This window comes from Dermacentor andersoni, chromosome 5 (genome assembly GCF_023375885.2).
Source record: "Dermacentor andersoni chromosome 5, qqDerAnde1_hic_scaffold, whole genome shotgun sequence".
NCBI lineage: Eukaryota > Metazoa > Arthropoda > Arachnida > Ixodida > Ixodidae > Dermacentor > Dermacentor andersoni.
Window position 1 is genome coordinate 30,778,958 of NC_092818.1, and position 21,668 is coordinate 30,800,625.

At 43.8% G+C, this 21,668-nt stretch overlaps 1 protein-coding gene across 1 annotated transcript in view; it reads left to right on the top strand.

The window, feature by feature from the left end:
- The window catches only part of LOC126530061 (ubiquitin carboxyl-terminal hydrolase 8-like), a 652,141-nt gene that overhangs the window by 604,431 nt on the left and 26,042 nt on the right, over window positions 1–21,668 (top strand). Inside the window, exons 7-10 of the mRNA XM_072288295.1 lie at window positions 4,961–5,123; window positions 8,158–8,314; window positions 13,378–13,622; window positions 15,418–15,561. Of these exons, the coding sequence (XP_072144396.1) occupies window positions 4,961–5,123; window positions 8,158–8,314; window positions 13,378–13,622; window positions 15,418–15,561 (709 nt within the window). The remainder of the gene's footprint in view (window positions 1–4,960; window positions 5,124–8,157; window positions 8,315–13,377; window positions 13,623–15,417; window positions 15,562–21,668) is intronic.

The following is a 21,668-nucleotide window of genomic DNA, read 5'->3' on the forward strand; positions in this document are numbered from 1 at the left end:
TGGCATTTTTTGACGGTGTGCTCATTTATTCAGAAACTTTTGAGGACCACCTACAACATATTGATGAGGTACTGCGAAGAATTGGCTCTGCAGGCCTGACAATCAATCCCAGCAAAGTTACATGGTGTGAACAGGCATTAAAGTTCCTTGGACATGTAATCTCTCCAGGCAAATGTCAACCTGATCTGGACAAGGTGCGAGTGGTTGCAGAGTTCCCATGCCCGAAAACAGTCAAGGTACTCCAAATGTTTTTGGGCCTTGTGGGATACTACAAAAATTTTATCCCCTGGTTTTCTGACAAGGCCAGACCCCCGACAGCTCTCCTCAAGAAAAGAGCCCGTTGGGTTTAGGGTGCCGAGCAACGGAAAGTGTTCGAGACTCTAAGGCTAACGCTGGCAGGAGAGGTGGCTGGGGTATTGCCTGACCTGAACAGGCCCTTTGTGATTGAAACAGATGCCAGTGGCACTGGCCTATCGGCAGCATTGTTGCAGAAAGTCGAAGGTGAACTCAGGCCTGTGTCATTTATAAGCAGGACCCTCAGCACTGCTAAAAAGAACTATACTGTCCAAGAATGGGAATGCCCCACTGTGGTGGGAGCTGTCGATAGATTTCTACCATATGTAGACTTAAAATCATTTGAGGTGCATTGTTACCGTGTATTATTGGCTTGGATGTTTACAATTGAGCTGACATCGTGCAGAGTGCGACGTTGGGTGTTGACATTATAAGGGTTCAAGTGTACCATAAGGCATCGTAAAGGACGAGCCAACATCCCAGCAGATGCACTAAGCAGGTGCCCCATCCCTGCTGCCGAATCTGCTCAGCCTTGTTTGGTAGAGGAATGGTTTTTAATCGAAGTGCAAGAGCCACAACAAACCATTCGTTTTGAACTAGCAGTCCCTGTTGACGTGACTGATGCATCCCCACTCACCGGCACTGCGAAGTTCCGGTTGGAACAATGCAAGGGTCCACTGCTGCTGCAGGTGCTGCTACACTTAAACTCTGGCCTGCTACCTGGTGACTCTAAAGAGTCAAAGAGAGTACAGGACCTAGCTGATGACAGCGAAATCTCGTACAATGGTATCCTTATGTACTAGGTCGGTGAACGTAAGGTCGCCTGGCTTGCCCAACACTTATGAGACAAGTCACTGAAAATGGACCATGACCACCCCCTAAGTGGGCATTTAGGCTGTTTTTTAAACTTGGAAAAGTGTGAAGAGCCGGTTCAGATGGCTCGGCATCCGCTCCGATATCTCCCGTTACATCCACAGCTGCCAGCAGTGCCAGGCTTTCAAACCTCACCGGCAAAAACCAAAAGGACTGATGGACAGTCCGTGGGCCACCCATCTAATGCAGCAGCTAAGCATGGACCTTATTGGGCCACTGCCCACAACCCCTCGGCGCCACAAGTACATCCTGGTGGTGCTAGACAGGTTCACAAAGTTTGTAGAGCTTTTTCCGTTACGTGCACCTACCTCCAAATTGATCATCGATAAAATTATCTATGTCTTTTGCCGGCATGGTGTGCCGAGCTCCATCTCTAGCAACAATGGCAAACTATATATAAGCAAACTGTGGAAAGGCATTCTCTAGCACGGGGGAATCAAGGAGAGCCACACAGTCCCATAAAGACCACCAGGACAGACTGTGGAATGCCATAACGCAATGGTTAAACAAATGCCTGGTGTGCTACTGCACTTCCCACAGGAACTGGGACAAAAAGGTGCCCGAAGTGGCGTTTGCAATGCGCACATCTGAAAGTGTAGTTATTGGCTCTACACCTGCCTTGTCGTATGAGCGGGAACTACGAAACCCGCGAAGCCATCACAATCAGGCAGCTGGCACCGAGGTGCTCCCTTCTGCGCCTCATGCCCTAGCTGTTGAACTGGATGTGTATGTTCGAGATGCCTGGGCCTTTGCAAAGGACCACCAAACTTTGGCAATGCCAAAGCCAGCCAGGCAAAGTATTACAACAAAAAGTGCACTCCGGCTACCTTCCAGGTTGGAGATTTGGTTCTCCGGTACGCGCACCCGCTAAGTAAGGCAGCCAATGGATTCACAGCCAAGTTTGCCCCCCCCCCCCCCCCCCCCCCCCCCGACGCACAAGGCCATTTAGAGTGACTGCACACATTGGACGCAATACCTACAGACTCAGAGACCTGCCTACAGGGAAGCAGAAAGGCCCCGCTAATGCAGACCAGCTGTGCCCTTATCATGTGCCTTGGAAGCCCTCTTCACAGGATAAAAGGGGGAGATCTGCGAGGTTACCGGGCCGACGCCAGGTGGCCTAGAGTAGCAGGCACGGGACGGTAGGCAACGGTGTGTGTTGGGCAGGGAGAACATGGAAGGCGTGTGTGCGCGGTCGGCATGTGGAGAGCATGCCACAACAAACTGAGTGAGTGAAGTAATCAGCAGAGCAAGCCACGTGCGGTGCGGCGGGATGGAACGCAGACTGCGTGTGTGTGCATGCGCCGAAGATTTACTGAAATGAACAATGTACTTGACAGAGGTAATGAACAAAACCGTAAGTATACTGACTTGAGAAGCACCCATTGAAGTAGGACGTAAGGCATCAAGGCAACCAGTAGGTATGCTCTCCCAGGTAATGAAAGACCTCATAAAGAAATGACAAAGCATGAAAGTGTCCAACTCAAGAGATCAGTTGGAATTCACGGAGCTGTCAAAAACCGATCAACAAAGAGAAAGTAAGGGATATTCGAAATTAGAATGTGAGAAAGACTGTGGAAGCAGTAAAAAATGGACGCAGCATGAAATCAGTGAGAAAGACATGGTAATATGATCAGTAAGAAGCAGCAGAAGAATTCTATACTGACCTGTACAGTACCCAGAGCAGCCACGATACGTCCATTCAAAGTAGTTATGAACAGGTTACAGAGGCTCTTTTTATAACTAATGATGAAGTTAGAAGGGCCTTGCAAGACATCAAGCGGGGGAAAAGCAGCAGGAGAAGATGGAATACCAGTCGATGTAATCAAAGATGGAGGAGACATAATGCTTGAAAAGCTTGCAACCCTTTATACGAAATGTCTCACGACTTCAAGGGCCCCAGAGAACCACAGGAATGCCAACATTATACTAATCCACAGAAAGGGAGACGTTAAAGAATTGAAAAATTATAGGCTAATTAACTTACTTCCAGTATTGTATTAAATATTCACAAGATAATTTCCAATAGAATAACGGCAACACTTTACTTTAGTCAACCAACAGGTTGGCTTTAGGAAGGAATACTGTAGAATGGATCACATCCATGTCCTCAATCAGGTAATCGAGAAATCTGCAGATCACAATCAAACTCACTGTACGGCTTTCATAGATTATGATTCAGTAGAGGCACCAGCACTCATAGAGGCATTACGTAATCACAGAGTACAGGACGCTTACGTATCTACAGAAGGTATCTACAGAGATTCCACAGCTGCCTTAATTCTCTACAAGAAAAGTAGGAAGTTACCTATAAAGAAAGGGGTCAGACAAAGAGACACAATCTCTCCAATGCTATTCACTGCATGCTTGGAAGAAGTATGCAAGCTATTGAACTGGTAAGGCTTAGGAGTGAGGATCAACTGCGAATATCTCAGAAACCTTTGGTTTGCAGATGACATTGTCCTGTTCAGCAACACTGTGGACGAATTACAGCAAATGATGGAGGACTTTTACAGAAAAAGTGTAATAGTGGGGGTCTAAGAATAATCTGCAGAAGACAAAGATAATGATCAGTGGCCTGGCTAGGAAACAAGAGTTCAGGGCTGCCAGTCAGCCTCTAGAGTCTGTGATGGAGTATGTTTACCTAGGTCAATTACTCACAGGGGACCCTGATCATGAGAAGAAAATTTACAGAAGAATAAAAATGGGTTGGAGCGCATAGGGCAGACGTTGTTAGATCCCGACTGGAAGCTTGCCACTATCATTAAAAAGAAAGGTGTACAATCAATGCAATCTACCGGTGCTGACATATGGGGCAGATATTTGGAAAACTGAAAAAGAAACTCGAAAACAAGTTAAGGACCGAACAAAGAGCGATGGAACGAAGAATGTTAGGCATAACGTTAAGAGACAGGAAGAGAGTTGTGCGGCTCAGAGAGCAAATGGGGATAGCCGATATTCTAGTTGACATTAAGAGAAGAGTCATGCATAGTATGCATGACTGGTGGACCATTAGAGTTACAGAACAGAATGGGTGCCAAGAGAAGGGAAGCGCAGTCGAGGACTGTAGAAAACTTGGTGGAGGGATGAAATTAGGAAGTTTGTGGGCACAAGTTGAAATCGGTCGGTGCAGGAGATGGGTAATTGGAGATCATTGTGAGAGGCCTTCGACCTGCAGTGGACGTAAAACATGCTGATAATGATGATGATGATGACGTTACCAGAACACGATTTTTCAGTACCAACGTTCAGTACATCGCCACACTGCAATTGTATGATACGTTTTCTGACCACTGGATCCTGTCTAAACAAGAAAATGAAATGAATGAAACAAGAAAGCACACGTGCTGATATTTTTTCTGTAAGTTCACTAATTTTATATTTAATTTGTTATATCCATGTTTGTTATATAACAAGGTTCAACTATATAGAGGACACAGTGGATGCTACCAAAATCCATGACGGCAGACTGACCCGGTACAGGAACCATCGCCACTCACTTTCCATTTTTGCATCTTCCTTACTAAGCCTTCCCTCAGAGTAACAGTGATCATATTGACATTGTAGAAGCAATCTTTACTAATACAAATTCAGCTAGTATTCCTGTTTAGTGTACCTTTAGGTTAGCTTGGATTTAGCATTAATTTATGCGCAGTATATATATTTCTGGTCAATATTGTTTTGCTGTACAAGGGACAAGGGAACAAGAGTGATAATTGTTTTATTAGACATATGGCTGCTATTTACACTTGTTGCCTTTATTGTTTTTTTTTTTTTGTACTCTCATTTTCAGAATCATAGCAGAGGAATTGAGCAGACGTATACCCGAGGAGAGCGTTGAATTATTTGAGAAACGCAATGTTGTCGATTTCGTTGTCCTAATGGACTGGAGAAGTGCGGATGTCCCAGAGGACAACCAGGCTCCTCTGAAGGTCCTGAAGGATGCGATATACAAGGTATGGCTGTGAGGGATATTGCTTATGGTTTATAGAAAATCATATAATGTTAGAACTCATTTGTTATCTAGTATATTATCACTATGATCACTTTTTATGTGGCGCACTGCCTGGTTTATCTTAGTGCACACAAAGATAAGATAAGCTTATTGCCTACTTGAAGGCGAGGCATAGTGGCATGATTGAATTTTTTGCTTCAAGAGCAGCAATTCTTTTGCCTTTTTAAAGCACACCTCTTAGGCATGCGTTCCTGCGGCGAGCGTTGACGTTTTCCCATGGTGTAACTGAGCAAATGAGCGAAGGATGAAAAAGCAAAAGTGGAGAGGAGGGTGCAGCAGAACCATGCAGAAGAAAGCAGAGGCGGTTATGGCGATCGCGAGAGAAGAAAAGTGTAATCCTGCAACAATGGTCAGAGTAGCGTGCGTCGTCTTGGACGTCTGTCGATGGTGGCCGCTGTGAATCACGGCCACACGTCACCCACTTGCTGGCTGTCACCACCTCCAGATTAGCAGGGCAGTCACGCCACACTGCACTCGTTTGCAGTGCGCCGCACAAGACAGATATCCGCGCCGGCCAATATATAGCGAAATGAAGACACGTATAGAGCTGCGCTCAAATTTCACATTACGGAGCATCGTAATCGTCTGTGAATTTTTTAACCTCTTGTTACTGGTTGTCATGATTTGTTGACATCCAGGTTCTGAGCTCCTAAACATTGTAGCTTAATCTCCAGGTTCTGGCCAAAAAATTTTGAGAGGTGCACATAGGATAAGATAGGGTGGGAATAACTTTATTAAAAGGCCGACAAGTGACAGTTTAATGCATCATGACGTTGGCCAAGCGTCGATCTGGGGTTATGCCCTACTCTGCACTACCCCAGTTCGGCCCGTTTGTGGTGAGTCGCGAGGCTTGGCTGGTGAGTCGCGAGGCACATAGTCTTGACTTCAATCTCTCAGTGTGTAGTATCCTTTGCGACCTACACAGTGATCAATTAAATCAGAATTTCCATGCGAGCAAACACTCACCTTTGTTGTGGAGCCCTGTCCCGTAAACTTTTGTGGCTGACTGTACACTGAGAAAGCATTAGGACATAGAGGCATTCTCTTTCACCGGATGCTTGGCTTAGTCTATTGTGGCGAAACCACAACTTTCACCCTAGGGTAGCAAACAGCAAACGAGTGCTGTTAGTTAGCAATTCCTCACTCAGTGCAGCATTCTGCAATGGTACTAATGTGTGGGACAACATCAAGATAATGTGTTGATTGATCACAGATTGCTGATCACAGATCACAGTTATTAAGCACTTCACTACAGAGATCATTTCTGTACTTGTCGCAGATTTGAATAAGGAAACTGTAGTTGGCCTCAAGCTAAACTTGCTAAAGTCTTGATTTCTGTGCATCATGATGCACAAGTGGGCATATGCATCTTAGGTGCAGTATGACCAATAAGTTAGTCACATGAAAAAGAATGTTTATTGTGCTAAAAGAGATACAAAGCGACTGTGTCAGCATATAGTACATTTATTGCCGATATGGTCATTTGAAGTTGCATTACAAAAAGGCTGAGTAAGTACGACATCAATTAGCAAGTATAATGTTAATATGAAAATTGTAGCATCAGTGTGGCATGTATACAATCTCATCAGTAATTTGCGAGGACAGTAGCACTATGGTGACTGGTAGCTCTCTGAAAGAATGAGTCTCTGGAGCAACAATGCAATATTTGGCAGACATTTAATCAAGCTAGGTGTATTGTTCCAAGTTTTTGCACCAACAAAGAATATTGTTCAGTGGCCGTAAACATTGTGGACTGTCAACAGATTAAGATTCTTTTTTGGTCTGCCTGCATTTACATGCAGTAAATGTTCGTTATAACAAAGGTCATCAGTGCAGCAAGTGGAATTTGTTATAAGAGGTATTTCAGTAGATAAAGAAAGTCTCTGCAAAACCTCCTTTATGGAGTTTTGGTAAGCATGTAATCGTTTTAATGAGGAAACGTTAGAAGTGTAGGAACTTGTAATAAATTTTATTGCAACAAAGCGTCATGCGGTAATGGCAACAGGACAGCATTTTATATTGTAGTAAAAAGAGGCCCATCTAGGGTCTGACAGGGGCTTCATCCAAATGCCAGAAGTCTGTCTTCTGAGGTTTTTATGCAGGTTACGAGGCCCTCTTTGCAAGATTTGTGGTTCACAGTTTTTCCACTCTGTACTAAAGAAGCCCAGCACCGCCTCAGTTCGGATAGCCCTGCCTAAAATGCACTGTAGTGCTAGTGGAACTGCAAAAAAACTTTGGTTAGAGCTATAGCAGACTCTTTTTGATAACATTTTTTTGTATTTCGATAGCAATCCAATGAACACTTGAGGCATGCTCATGCCATTGGCACCGCCTTGCTGTTATGGTCGATGAAGCATGCGAGACACGCAATGCATTTCACTGTAAAGAAGAGGGAAACATTCAGCCTTCCTTCTTCTGGCATGAGCGTTGTGCACACAAACACTAGTGCACCTGCTTTGCATTTACGTGTGGGCCTCACTGTCCAAACAGTGAATTTGAAGCTACAAATGGCTCACGGTTTTTCATCGAATGCATCTCGAGCACCAACAATGCGCGTCACCTCCAATGCTGCTGGCTGTGCTCCTCATCATGCCAGCATTTCGAGACTCCTGGTAGCTAGCTGCCAGGGCGCTGTTAGTGCAGCTACCTTGGATGCTGCACCAACCTGTCACCCCACATGTTCATAGAACTGTGGGCCGACATTGAGCTTGAGTACAGCACCTAACATTTTCCTTCTGTTTACCCTTATGGTGAAGCTGCCAATTTTCCTTGGTTTCTTTATTAGTTTTTTTTTTTTTTGTCATGAGAAAGCTTTTTGGGGCCCTGCTTCACGAGGTCTGCAGTTCATCTCACACAATGTGTTGATGAAGGTATGAACTAGCTTGTGTGGCATCAGAGGGACACATACTCAGCATGTTGAGATCTGCATGTTGTCTCTGTCCTCTCTTTTTGATTTTGCAATTATCATTATGCAGTGGTCGACACAGAAAGTGCTCAGGTGTGAGCCCATGGTTCTGAAGGATGGCTACGAGGACTGGCTTATGCGATACCCCATGCACACAACCAACGCCCACACCAAGGTCCCGGAGGCAAATTCGGACCCACTTGTCGGCAACTATTTAAACAGCACAGGTCGGTATATGCTGCTTTAGAATTTTTACTACGAAGCTGTGAAATGGAGGGCCGCAAAGGCTTTCATATATAGGATTTCATATATATTCATATATAGGATATCAAATGCAGATGCAACACTACTTGTGTCGGAGCACCAATTTTTCTTTGGAACATAGTTGTCGATGATTATAAAAAAGTCGCAGTTTTGCCAGAAAAGTGAAGCATTAATTGTGATGGCAAATTAGTGTATGTAGTAGGAATAGTACTTTTATCAGCTGGATTAACTTGTAAACATTCGCTTGCTAATTAAATTAAAAAGCATGGTGTCAGGAGCTCACAGGCAAACAGAAACACTTCTCATGCGATAAGCGCGGACACTCGCTGTCAAAACACTGCCATGAGAAAGAGCAGCAGCAGCAGCGAGTGAATTTATTTTCGTGCTGCCTCTCGTTTCAACGTAAACTAAGCGGCAAGAACACAGCGCACTCGAAGCTATGAGCTCTGGGCACACCTACACTCTGTACTCATTGCAGATCACTTTCAAGATAGGGCTCGTGCTCAGGTGTGTCATACGGAGCCGCTGCCAGAGTAAAGCCCCCACCCTCCTAGTGCCGCGGTGGAAGATGGCGTGCTTCCTCCCCGACTTCCTCCCTTGCACACGCAAAATCAAGCCGCCATCCTTGGCTCATCCTAGCACGCTTTCACTCGCACCTACACCATACGGTGCGTGGCCACTATGTTACCGCACTCAGACTTCATACGGAACATCACGCCGACGCCGACTGCAGAAACGTGCCTGGAGTGTCCGTATAATTGTTACCGCAATAAAATATAATTTACCTTAGGTATACCTCATTTGAACAGACAACTTATATGACCCTGTTTTTATAACCTTTCATTCATAATTTTTTGCTTTTCTTATGACATTTTATCGGCTCCAAGTTGAATTTCAGCTAAGAGTCTGTACGGTTGCGGCAGTAATTTGCAACCATCCATTTTAATTTGGGGCTTATCATTTGTCACACTAAGTGCCCGACCACTGCAATAGTGGCACTGAGGATTTAGCCAGAGCCAATCACAAAGCGCAAAAACAAAATTTTTTTTTGCATTGTTATAAAATGCGGTCACTGGTTTTGCATGTATGACGGATCATTGTAGGTGTGATTAGACAGTGCAGGATGTGCCTCTGTACCACAAGCCACGCCACCACATTTGAGCCTAATTGCCACGATATTCTACATTCCATTGGCGCAGTATTCTACATAATCCACACCCTGGACTAAAAAGAAGGCTCATTATGTCAATTTTAAGGAAATTTTTGCTTCTGTAATATGAAATCTTAAGTGAGGAGAGGGGTCTTAAAACCGAAAATTGCGAAAAAAGAATTTTTTTGGGAACTACTTGTTTCGGCATCTGTAATGCCTAGTGTACACTGCATGAAAACGATTTGCCCAAGAACGCACCCTAAGTGTCCGCAAAAAATTATTTTGTCAGCGCAGATGGTGGGAAACAACCGCAAAATCACGCAGAAACACCGAAGTTCACGGAGCTATTTCTAATCTCTCCTGCCGCTGAGTGCCACCATCTCAGTATCGTATGAAAGCTCAAAGTTCCACCTTTCAGTTCCTCGCATCCTCACCGACGATGGCCGCATAAAAAAGGCACAAATGTAAAACAATCAGGGGCTGGTCTGACAATGCTCACGATGCACGCGGCCCTCGTATTAACTCAGCGCACCAGCGCACTGAGAAGCGCCTGCTGATTGGCTGTTGCTATGGCAACTAGGCCATTTCCTTGTTCATCGTATTGTGAACGTAAGCGGCAAATCGACCTTCTCTAAAAAGAAAGTTTGAAACCAAACACACGTCCATGAAAAGCAAAGCACAAGCCATCTCTACTTCCTACGGCAAGAAAGGGGAGGCGGTTATCTCAAAGTTCAGATGAGCCGACAAGATTGCACTGGAGATAAGTCACTGCATCGCACAATCTTATACCGCATCAGCAATAACGCAGCAGCAAAGCTAACCATTTCCCTCTGTGTAGGTTTACTTTGGAGATCGCAGACGATGTGCCGATGTGTATACCCGTGCTTATTGAGCGTACGCGGGTTCATATTGGCGCATTCCAGATTCTGTTACGAGCCTATACGTGTGCCTAATGTCTACATCAGCAGAAGAACTTTGCATTTTTAATTATATTTTAATTCTTATTTCCCAGTTTTGAAGCTTCAAATCTATGTTTTCCCAGTTTCTTCTAGTTTCTTTTTTCTCAAATATAGCATCTTTAGTCCCAAATTTAGGGATCAGCAACTATGTACCTTCTACTCATTCAATTCTCATCATTCTTTTTTTTTTTTCTGAATGCAGGCGAGTCCGAGTGCACAAAAACTGTGATATAGTGTCTTATGACACTCAAATATTTTTAGATCCTGTAGAAATCACCAACAAGAATTCAAATTCTTAAAGCTGCAACTTTAGAATTTCATAACTTTGGCTAAAGTACACATACAAACATCCAACTGACAACTTGCAGTATTTGAACATTCAGGAACATACCTGCTCCATTGTAGCCATTTTGTTGCAGTACATTCTTTGCAAATTGCATCCCAAATTTTTAACACAAGAAGAATTGTAACTACTTTTTTTATTGACCTCAGAATAAATGTAATTGCATATTTATAAGCAGCACACAAGATTGGATGTGTCCTGAAAGTTTCATGTGTCTAGAACGAGTATCAAAAATGGTTGTTCTGGATGCTATGTCCCCTCATATTTATTGCTGTTTGTTTTTTTGTACTTTGCTCAAAACACAAATTTTGGGCTCCATGTAATATTCAGGCCTCGATACCTCAACACCAACAACTGATAAAGCTAAAATTGTTTTTCTTTTTTTTTTTTTTGCAGAACGGAGCCTAATGTATACTCTATGCAGTATAGCAAGCAAATTTTTTTGTTTTCACTTTGGAAACGAATTATTTTGCTACAATTTCTGCCACATGGTTGTCATATTTTGTGGGCTTGTATTAAATGGGCTGTAAAATATCCATTAAGGGTCAGATAAAAGATGTGCTTGCTATCTTTCATTCCTTAGTCTTTATGCTATCTAAACATGCCTTACAAATAATTTTTATTGTGCCATTTATTTTCCATTGTGGCCTTAAACAATGGAAGTGAAATGTTAATTATCGTAGGAACTACTTGACCTACAACAAAATTAATTACATATTTGAAGTCAGCACAATAATCTTAATAAGACTCGAAAGTTTCATTAATATTGATGAAAAAGAGGATGAGCATTATTTCAGCAGCAGTGTCTCCCCCCTTAATGACAGTTTTCTTGAAATGCCCTTGAAATGGGCATTTCAGGGGGAATCATTATTACTCATTGTAGCCATTAGTTAGTTATATCAATGCATTTGCTTATACTGTTACCGACCGATAATTCAGACTCAACGGCTACCACCAAAACGTCAGAGTCCAAAATACTGGATTTTCCCAAGAATAAGTGACTTTATTCAGCAAGTGGCTAAAAAAAAGCATTCCATATTCTCAGATTGTCACTTTCGGAGCTACCTTCAATTTCATATGACTATAGGCAAGACGCATCGGTGTCTAGGAGCGACGGCATTCTCAGTACAGTGCCAAGCATGCATACCTTATCACAATGCAGAAACGCTGCCGCCTGTTGATACCTCTGGTGGTAGTCACACGGTACATCGCACAAATGAACACATCTTTCGAAAGGGGTCATCCGAGATTGTGGCCCGAGTTCGTCGCAGCGTGTTGCTGCGTGCGCACACACTTGCCCTTGGCCTAAACATTCCGCCGGGATTTTCTAGCAGTGATTTGATACTATACCTTTTCACGCTTTTCACGCTTCGTCAGTGGTCAGAGCGATGTTCGGCACAAATTATCAAAGGGATCAGCGAGCCATGAAGAGTGGATCATAAGATTGACGTATATGGGATAAGAGCGCAAAATTGCAGCCTGTATCTCGACCATTGTCATGTTGTCGATACAGATAGCTAAAGCTACTGTGAACACATGCACTGGATTCTCATCGGCGGCTACTAGATCGACTAGGGTTCACTAGATTTGGTTTCACAGAGCGGCAGCAACATAGCTAATGACCATGCTGGCGATGTCTCAAAACTAAAATACATGTATTGCTATTTCTGCTTGACTCGGTGGCCACATTGTAATAGCACACGGTTGTGCACTCGGAGTCCAAATTATTTCATGACATGCTGTAAGGTGTCCGAAATATTGGTTGTCCTTAGTCTAGCCCCATAGACATTAAGCCTATAAGGTTAGTAACTGTGCCGCGGAGCTGGCCGAATAATCAAGCATGTTTGAATAATCGGTCGTTGACTGTAATGAGGTTTTAACATGTCTGGAACCAGTGGCAGCAGCTGCAACTGGGAGAAATTATAGCACATGTTTCTGTTAGATAAAACCTTTAACTAAATATTTTTGCACAATTATCTGTCATTTATTTTACCTGACATTAAACTTAAACAAAGTGTTTAAAATAAATGGGCACCTTTTGAAACTTGAACGTTGTGAGATTAAAACGGTAAATCAGACATCTGATGAATGAAATGCAATTGTACGGCATGGCCAGCTCCGGCTGTTATCTAGCCATGCTGTTTTTAGAGTGTTGTACTTCGACACTTGTTGCAGGATCATGTTGCTGGATCATGACCCCCAGTGTGTTTTTTGTGCATATTTTTGAAGGCATACCTATGAGAACAGAGTAATTGTCCTTGCTGTGGTGGCAACTTTTGTTAAATTAATGTGAACAGAATGCAATATAATTATGACTTAGTGCAGTCCATCTGCCGTAATATGCTTGAACCCTATGTGGTTAATTGTGTCACTATTTTCATTAAGAGAATGGCACTTGCTTGGAGAATGCTTTCGGAAACTGCTTGGGAGACGTTACCCTTGCTGAGAAAGGGTTGTGGCATGAGCTTTTATATTTGCAATATGTAGCAATCAAGACTTACCAAGACGTGCCAATGAGCTCGATTTAGCATTGCATTGTCAAATTACAAGCCATATTTTTTTCTCTGCATCCAGATACCGTCTACTTTCCCGATCCGGACAACCTTTTTGAAGAGGCTGTGAGGAGCATGGCTCAACAAGCGAAGCCCTCTGGTCCAGCCTCCAACCCAGTCACTGCGACTATGCCGCTTGTGGACCGCAGCAAGAAGCCCAGTTTCTCGAATGGCCCTTTGCCGAATAGCGTGGGCCCCAAGATGGCCAATGGCAGCAGTGTCAATGTGCCAGACTCCATAGGAACCAAGGGTGGTGCGTTCCTTCAGGTGAGAAACAAGAACTTGTCCAGGAAAAGCTGAGCACTGGCAAAGAGAGTTGCCAAGCCTCAAGCTTAGCGAATCTGACATGTTTCTACAAGTAACGAGCCTATGTTCGCACTCGGTTTGACCTCAGGACTGCCTTCATTATAATCTGTTCCAGAGGTGCTGCAGTGGTGTTCCTGGATGTGCTGGCAGTGGTCTTGTGCAGTAGAGCTCATTACCCGTGTGACAGCATTTGTTAATGCGAAAGCATTAAATGGCTCATGGAGCAGTGAATCTGGCGTTGTCAGCTTGACCAAACGATGGTCCAAAAAGGCTACGAACCCTCGACCTTTGGTAGGAGTCGAACCCACAACCTTTGGCGTTAATTAAGGCGAAGTTAATTAAGGCACTTGAACCCATGACCTTTGGTGGGGTTCGAACTCTCGACCTTTGGTGTTAATAAAAGTGAAATTAATTAAAGCACAATTACTTAAGCTATAGCTAATTAAGGCACTCGAACTCGCAACATTTGGTGGGAGTGAAACCCACAACAAAATTGGTGTTAATTAAGGCACAGTTAATTCAGGTAGGGTTAATTAAGGCACTTGAGTCTGTCACTTGAGTCTGTCAACTTTTTTGGTGACTCAGGATTGTATGTTTTCATAGTTAGTATGCCTTTTCTCGGATTTCCTTTTAGAAAACACATGGACTAGGTTTTACTGTACTCGTGCAATGAGCTTACTCGCTTAATAATCACACCGCCAACTGTGTTCTTGAAATTTAATACTTTTTCCCCCCCTCATAATAATCGCACCCCCGACTTTGGTTCTGTGCAGTCCCACAATCTAACTACCGTGCTGTAATTTTTTGGGGAGACTGGAACCTTTACTTTCGCACATGTGTTTATAGCAAGCACACTTAACCTCAATGCGCGTTGCTGTGTTGGCATGTGAGTTTGATGATGGAGGGGCTGACAGCAAGGCCATGAAAAGAGAACACTGGTGGTAAGCAGGCAATAAGAACAGGTTAATAATTATCGCGGTCGATAACGCTCAGCCTGTCCTTACCACATGCTTGGCCCCAGTGCCTGCACAAAGGCAGCTCGCTGACTCAAAAGAGCAAGAAACATGCAACTGCTCTTTGCAACAGCAACTTTATACTGACCTAATGGGAGATTGCATAAAGCATGGCCTTAGTGTGGAACCACGATGTGGATGAAGTGGCTGGCAACCTGGACTCAAGTCTGGTGATTCTGACACAGTGAAGTGCAATAAAACAGCTGTCACGGTTTGCAAATAGTAGACATGTATTTTTATGGCAAAGGTAAGTAATTTAATGCATCTTTCACACCATTAATGTCTGATTTTTCAATTTTTTCAGTTTCATCAGGTTCCCATAAAATTTACTCTGCATAATGAATGCACCCCCAATTTTGCTTCACTTTTGCAGGAAAAGAGTGCATTCATTATGCGAGTGTATACGATAAATGCTTTGTGGCCGGTGTCTTGTTTTATTTCGTCATCTTCCATCCCAACTCAATGGGATTCCATCACACTCTCGATTTGAAAGCTAAAATGTGTCTCGCCGATATCAGAATGTATTGAATATACATTTATAATAAATATTGGATTTAACAAAGGTATGTTCAATGTGATTTTGTTATAACAACGCTCAACTGTATTTCCTGTGTGATAGAATAAAATTTTAAATTTCAAAGTTTTGGAAGGCAAAGGAAGAGTGGTAAGTGGGATGGTTAACGGGTGATTAGTCGTAGCAATCAAGTGCAGCACACTACAGCTAGAATATTGTCGGTCTGCAGGCTGATCATGCATCGAAACCCCTGCCTGGTGGTCCGTTCAAGGGTCTCAGCCAGGATTCCGACTCTGGGGAGTCGGAGGCGACGTCCCTTGAGGGCATTCGTCAGACGGAAAACCTGAAGCAGAAGCTTCTCGACCTCACAAAGGTACAGTCGTGCTTGGGTTGACCTCTTCCACCCTTGGTTTCATCTTTCTGTCTCCTAAGAGGGCCTGCAATACTTCTGAAACAGGGTGAATAAACTTGATCATTCATTAGACTGTGATGAACATTTGAGACATGTACTAATTCTGTGCGTGCAGCTGGGGTATACTGTTGCCCTTAAAAAGGCTGCCTGCCCTTTCCTACAACTTTTCCAACACTTTCTTTTTCTTACTCATACATAGCAGTAAACATGAGCGCCACTCACGTATTTCTTTGTGTATGATGACTAAGCAGTCCCTCCAGCAGAAGGGAAAGCAGAGAAATCACATTGCTGGTGTATTGCCTCGCTGGCCCCGCCTGGTGTTGGAGAATGATGCCACTGCACTGATACTACGTGGCTTACAACATGGCTGATACCTTACAGTCTCAAGTTTATGCCAACATGAGCTCGGCAAAATGATGGGCAGAGCACAGTGGGCATTCTTCTGCATACACCTTGCACATGGCTTTCAGTGCAGTAAGGACGTCTGGAAATTAGGCTCGTGTGGCATGTCGAAGAGGATGAGGAAGAAGATGGGCTTGTGACTGGCGGAATGCAGATGTTTGGCCTGTTACGTTGAGTTCGCCATGTTTTGGACAGCTTAGTGCTCTGTGCCCATAAACCCTCCAGAGTGTCTTTTCCTACATCATATTTTGGTGCCAAATGGCCTGGGAAGCCAGCCAATGCCTTTTCAACTTGTGGCTTCGTCTGGGAGAGACATCTGCTGCCAGGTCGTCATCGAGCACATCAAGAACAAGTGGACTTCTCACTGAGCACAAAGTGCGAGGATCATTAACAAGATGAATGAGATCATTCGATCCGGGCAGTTTGACCTTTCTGCTCTTTGTGTCCTGCATAGCCAGTTAAGGCAACGAAGTCGGCAACGAGCTGCTCATGCTCAACGTCGAGTTGGAAGGATTCGTGACCGACGAGCAAGCCACAGCCGATTATGATTCCTTCATGGAATATAATGACGTTGCTACCAACGCTTTATCCTTGCTTGAACACGGTATTGACATGCTAAAGGTTTCCTCCTCATCTCCAACAAATCAGTCTCCGACTGCATCTGACGGGAACGAACAGGCCACTTTCTCAATGAACATTACACGTTCACAACGTGAGTTTGGCGCCAGGTTACCGAAGTTAGAACTTGTGCATTTCGACGGAACGATCACCCATGATGGCAGCCATTCTGAGGTGTGTTTCTGCATTCTGTTCACAAGAACCCGAGGCTGCCTGACACGAATCGCTTCCATTACCTGAGTTCTCTGCTTGAAGGAGCTGCTACTCAAGCAGTTGTCGTAATTCAAGTGGTGGAATCAAGGCTACAGCAATGCACTTGGAATATTATAATAGCGCTACGGAAACTGCAAGTTGATCGAGCATAAGCTCGTGGAAAACCTACGAATGCTTGGATCGCTGACATCTTCGAACAACGTTACAGCCTTGCGGAAGTTGTTTGATGAGATACAACTCAACTGAAGAGAGCTCGCAAACCTTGGGGTTAGTGCTTCAATGCTATGTGAAATATTCCTGAAAGCTATACCTCAAGATATGGCAGTGAACAACAGTAAAAGCATGTTAATTCGAATTCCGTATGAATGCTACGATAATTCGAATTATAAAAAATTCTAACAAATCAAAGTCAGATAACGAAATCGCTCGGTTAAGGCACGTATATAGTCCGATGTAGCATGAGCGTGCGTGCGCACATGCTACGTCACGTTGGCGAGAACAACAATGTGTATAATTCGAAGCACTGGCATAGCCAACGTAACCGGATTCGGCCAATGCGGTCCGGCGTGACCGATGACGAGATGACTCTTGCTTGATCTGCGCGCTTGTCGCACCGACTGGGCCGACACACAATGCATGTTGCTGAGAAAAAAGGGTACTCATGCCGATTCGCCCACAGTCGCAGAGAACCGTTCGAAGTGGCACGTGGGCTGGGGATCATTCTGCACATGCTCTGAAGCGAGCAACCGACGGCGCACATGTCAAAGTCTAGAGGGAACGGCATTTCAACCGGCGCAGTGCAAGCGGCGTGGCCTGACTGGCCGCAAGCGACGCACCCCGAAAACGTCAGACTATAAACGCGCTTTTGCGCCGCCGACATTGCTGCAGGAACAAGATCTGTGATCTAAGATGCACTTGCAAAACGCACCACAACCTGCTGCTACGTTGGTCTCCCTTGTACTTCCATAGCTGCACCGGCTGCACGCTGCCGAGTTCCACTGTACGTATAGGTGGCGTTCAAAGATGTATCCCTGGGATGCTTTACTTTGAGTAATAGCCACGAATCTCAAAGGCTGTGCTTTTTGGTTGTGTGAGCGCCGATAAACGTCATGGCACCCATGTTTCAGACATTACGTGGTGCTGCTTCTCGACAGAACACTTCGTAGAGAAAGAGCATAGCCTCCAAGCTGTAACATGAAAAAAAAAAAGAAAAATGCATGTTGTGCGGCATCCGCATTTTTATCTTGAAGGTCTTGAGAGAGGAAAAGAACCAACCTGCAACAGAGGCATTGGCCATGCCTGGCCAGGTGCAAGTGTGTCTCTCTCTCTCCAGTCAGGCCTAAACAAAGGGCTGCCGATGGAAAGAGCAAAGCTGTGTGGCCACGTCAGCATCGCCAAAGTGCTCCTGCACACTAGTACTCTCTCCATGCACGATGGAGCGGAGTTCGAATTATCGGTGGCAGTGCGGATTTCAGTGTGAATTAGCCGGATGCATTACATACTGTTTTCAATATGTTGTTGGACAGTCCGCGGTGGCTACTTCGAATTACCTGAAATTCCAAATTAACATATCGTGAATTAACAAGCTTTTACTGTATTACAAGCATGAGAGTATCAATTCCGCTACGCCATCGGTAGGCACGCAGAATAGTGAGCACTCATCTGAACAGGAGTTAGAGCGCCTACTGAAATTTCTTCAGGTAGAAGTCAAATGTAGGGAAAAGTGCACTGAGACTAGGACACCATGGATGAAAGAGAGACGTCTTCAACACAGTAAGAGCTTCACTATGTCATTGACTACTGCTGCAAGGGTGCTTTACAACAAGGCACAAGTCTCAGCCAAGGACCACAGTTCAGTCAAGGACCATAGGACCGAACAGTGCATTAGTGAAGTTAGTCTTGAAGACAAACGTAGTATGCTCAGGAAAGATGGTTGATGCTTATGCTTAAAGAGCACGATGAAGGGACACCTCATGCGCAACTTCCATCGTAGGATCCAGTGTACCACATGCAAGTGTTGTCATGTTTCCACAATGTGCAGCGCTGACGTTAGCAATAGCTCAATTTGTGCACCACTGATAAAGACACCAAATGTTGCCATGCACGTTGCATTGAACAGCACACAGCCTCAACCCACTGTGGAGATTCTCCTTCAGACATTGTATGCCTGGTTGATGACTTCAGCATACTGTTGTTACATTTGTGGTGTTTTAGACAATAGTAGCCAGAGAACATTTCTGCGAGAAGACATCTGCAAGAAGCTTAAGCTGCCTTTAATTAGGGAGATTGATTTGGTCATCAGCATGTTTGGACGATCCCAAAACACTCGATGTGCAAACGTAGTCAGTCAACTTTGGCGTGTATCTGTTTCTTTCTACGTCCTCGTTCAGTTGCACTTATGCACTCTATCATGGAATCTAACCAAGTAGCCAGCTCGCCAACGTGTTTTAACCAAGTTCCTCCTCTTATCATTCGCCTCTTTCTCATTGCCTCCTCTCTTTCTCTTCTTTCTTTTAGTCATTACTGCTCTCTACTAAGCATTTTTAATAATTTGTAATCAATTGTGATGATTACAAGCTGTCGTTAGACATGTTGGTCATATCACAGTCATTACAAGTCATTTCAGTCATTATTAGTCATTACTGATAATTACTCAGCATTTTTAGTCACTTCTATTCAGTTGTAGTTGTTGCAATTTGTCGTTAGACATAGTGGTCATTTCGTAGTCATTAGTAGTCATTATAAGTCATTTGAGTAATTATTAGTCATTACTGATAATTACTCAGCATTTTTAGTCACTTCTATTCAGTTGTAGTTGTTGCAATTTGTCGTTAGACATAGTGGTCATTTCGTAGTCATTATTAGTCATTATAAGTCATTTGAGTAATTATTAGTCATTACTGGTCGTTACTAAGCATTTTACTCCTTTCTAATCAATTGTGGTCATTACAAGCTGTTAGACATACTGGTCATTTCGGAGTCATTAGTAGTCATTATTAGTTATTACTAGTCATTATTAACCTCTACCAATCTCTTTTAGTATAACATTATCATTCACTAACTGTCACTATCAATCATTTTTTTTCTTTAATCTGTCTTCATATGGCGTGATGACGCTTTGGCGGACACTCCGGCGGTCAGCTCTGCTGACACAAACTTCACCATGAGCTTAGAAAGGCTCTCGCCTTGATAGAATGTGTGAGCACGACTGAACGAGGATGCAGAAAGAAGCAGACACACAGAGCCAGCGCTGTCTCTGTGTGTCAGTTTTTTTCTACGTCCTCGTTCAGTTACTTTCGTCCTGTGTTCTTCTAGCTAGCTCTGTGTCTTCCGTTGTTTTCATGCTGATTAGTATGCATCCTTTCCAACTTGCCCATCTTTCTACCTTACCGCTTACACATTATATCATTGCAGATCGGCGGAAAATAAGTGCACAGTGTCTTTCTTGGCTGTTCGTGTGTGTCTTCCTGTGCGCTTATTTTTGTCGATCTGCAATGCACCATCTAGCTCGTCTGCAGGTGTTGTTGAACATTATATCATTATTAATTTAGTTAGTAAGTGAATGTTTACAAGTTTATACGGCCGATAAAACTACTATCCTTACTTCGTACAGCTATCTATTAATTTGCTATTGCAATCGGTGCGATACCTTTTGGGTGAAACTGCAACTTTCTTGCATTCCCCCGCCCGGCCGGCAGCGTTGCTGCCACAGATGATGATGATGATTTATTGGCATCCCCGTTGAAGTGGGGTGGTGACAAATAGTCACCTTGTGAGCTTGAGTCCTTCTTTATTTTCCTCAAAACTTCTCTATCTACCTTGTACTGCTACCTATGCCTGTAACGGATCCAGTCGTATCAATATCTTCCCTGCTTTTTTTTCCACCAATACTCTAAATGTCTCTTGCTTATCTCAACTGCTGACCGGTTGATGCTTCCGTCTACTTTAAATCAAAGCACTTCTGGAAAATGTACGTCGCCTACGGGTGTCAATGGGTGTGCGGATGCGCGGAGGTGAGTGCCATCTGTTTGCGCTGCTAGGAACCCAGTGGCACGCGTGCTCCGCTGTGATTGGTAGGCCTATTCAGCAAAGGAACAGCCAGGCCACAGGATAAGTCATGGAACCCGGCGATATTTACAATGAAAGGCTTCGCTTTTAATATTTTCCAGACTTTCATATACTGGAACTGAGCTGTTATTAGTACTGGCATGCTAATTTGGTGTTCCTTTTAATAAAGGTAGACCATACTGTATATGTACTTATGTGTAGCTCACTACATTCCTATTATGCCGTGCTAGAAAACTCTCAAGCATGTGTAGCACCATATTTGCTTGCCCAAAATTTGTAGGTATTAAATTTCTTTTAAAATTTTATAATCGATATTCGATTCAATATTTGGCTTTTCTTTTTCTTTATACAATTTGAAATCTGCTATTCAGTATTCGCACACCCCTAGTAAATTGTCCTACCTACCTGAGTGCACAATACCTGTTTTAGTGTGTCAGTTGGGTTTGAGCCAAAGGTCAGGAGGAGAAGGTTATGTCCTTTTGCATCATTCAAGGGAAAGGAAGGCTCAACACTACACCGTCACCAAGCTGTCGTTCAGTAGACTTCCATTGATTCTACTCTGGTCAATTCGATTTTTTGGTTAACACGATTCTGACTGAAGATTATTATGGGCCCAAACTTCCATTATTTCGATCCTCAAATTGACTTTCGCTGGATAATTCAGCAGTCTGGTCAGGATCGAATTAACAGAAGTCGACCGTACTCGCTACGTCTTACATTTGCAGTTTCGGTATCCATGCTCTTCAGAATGTTGGAGCTGTTAGTTC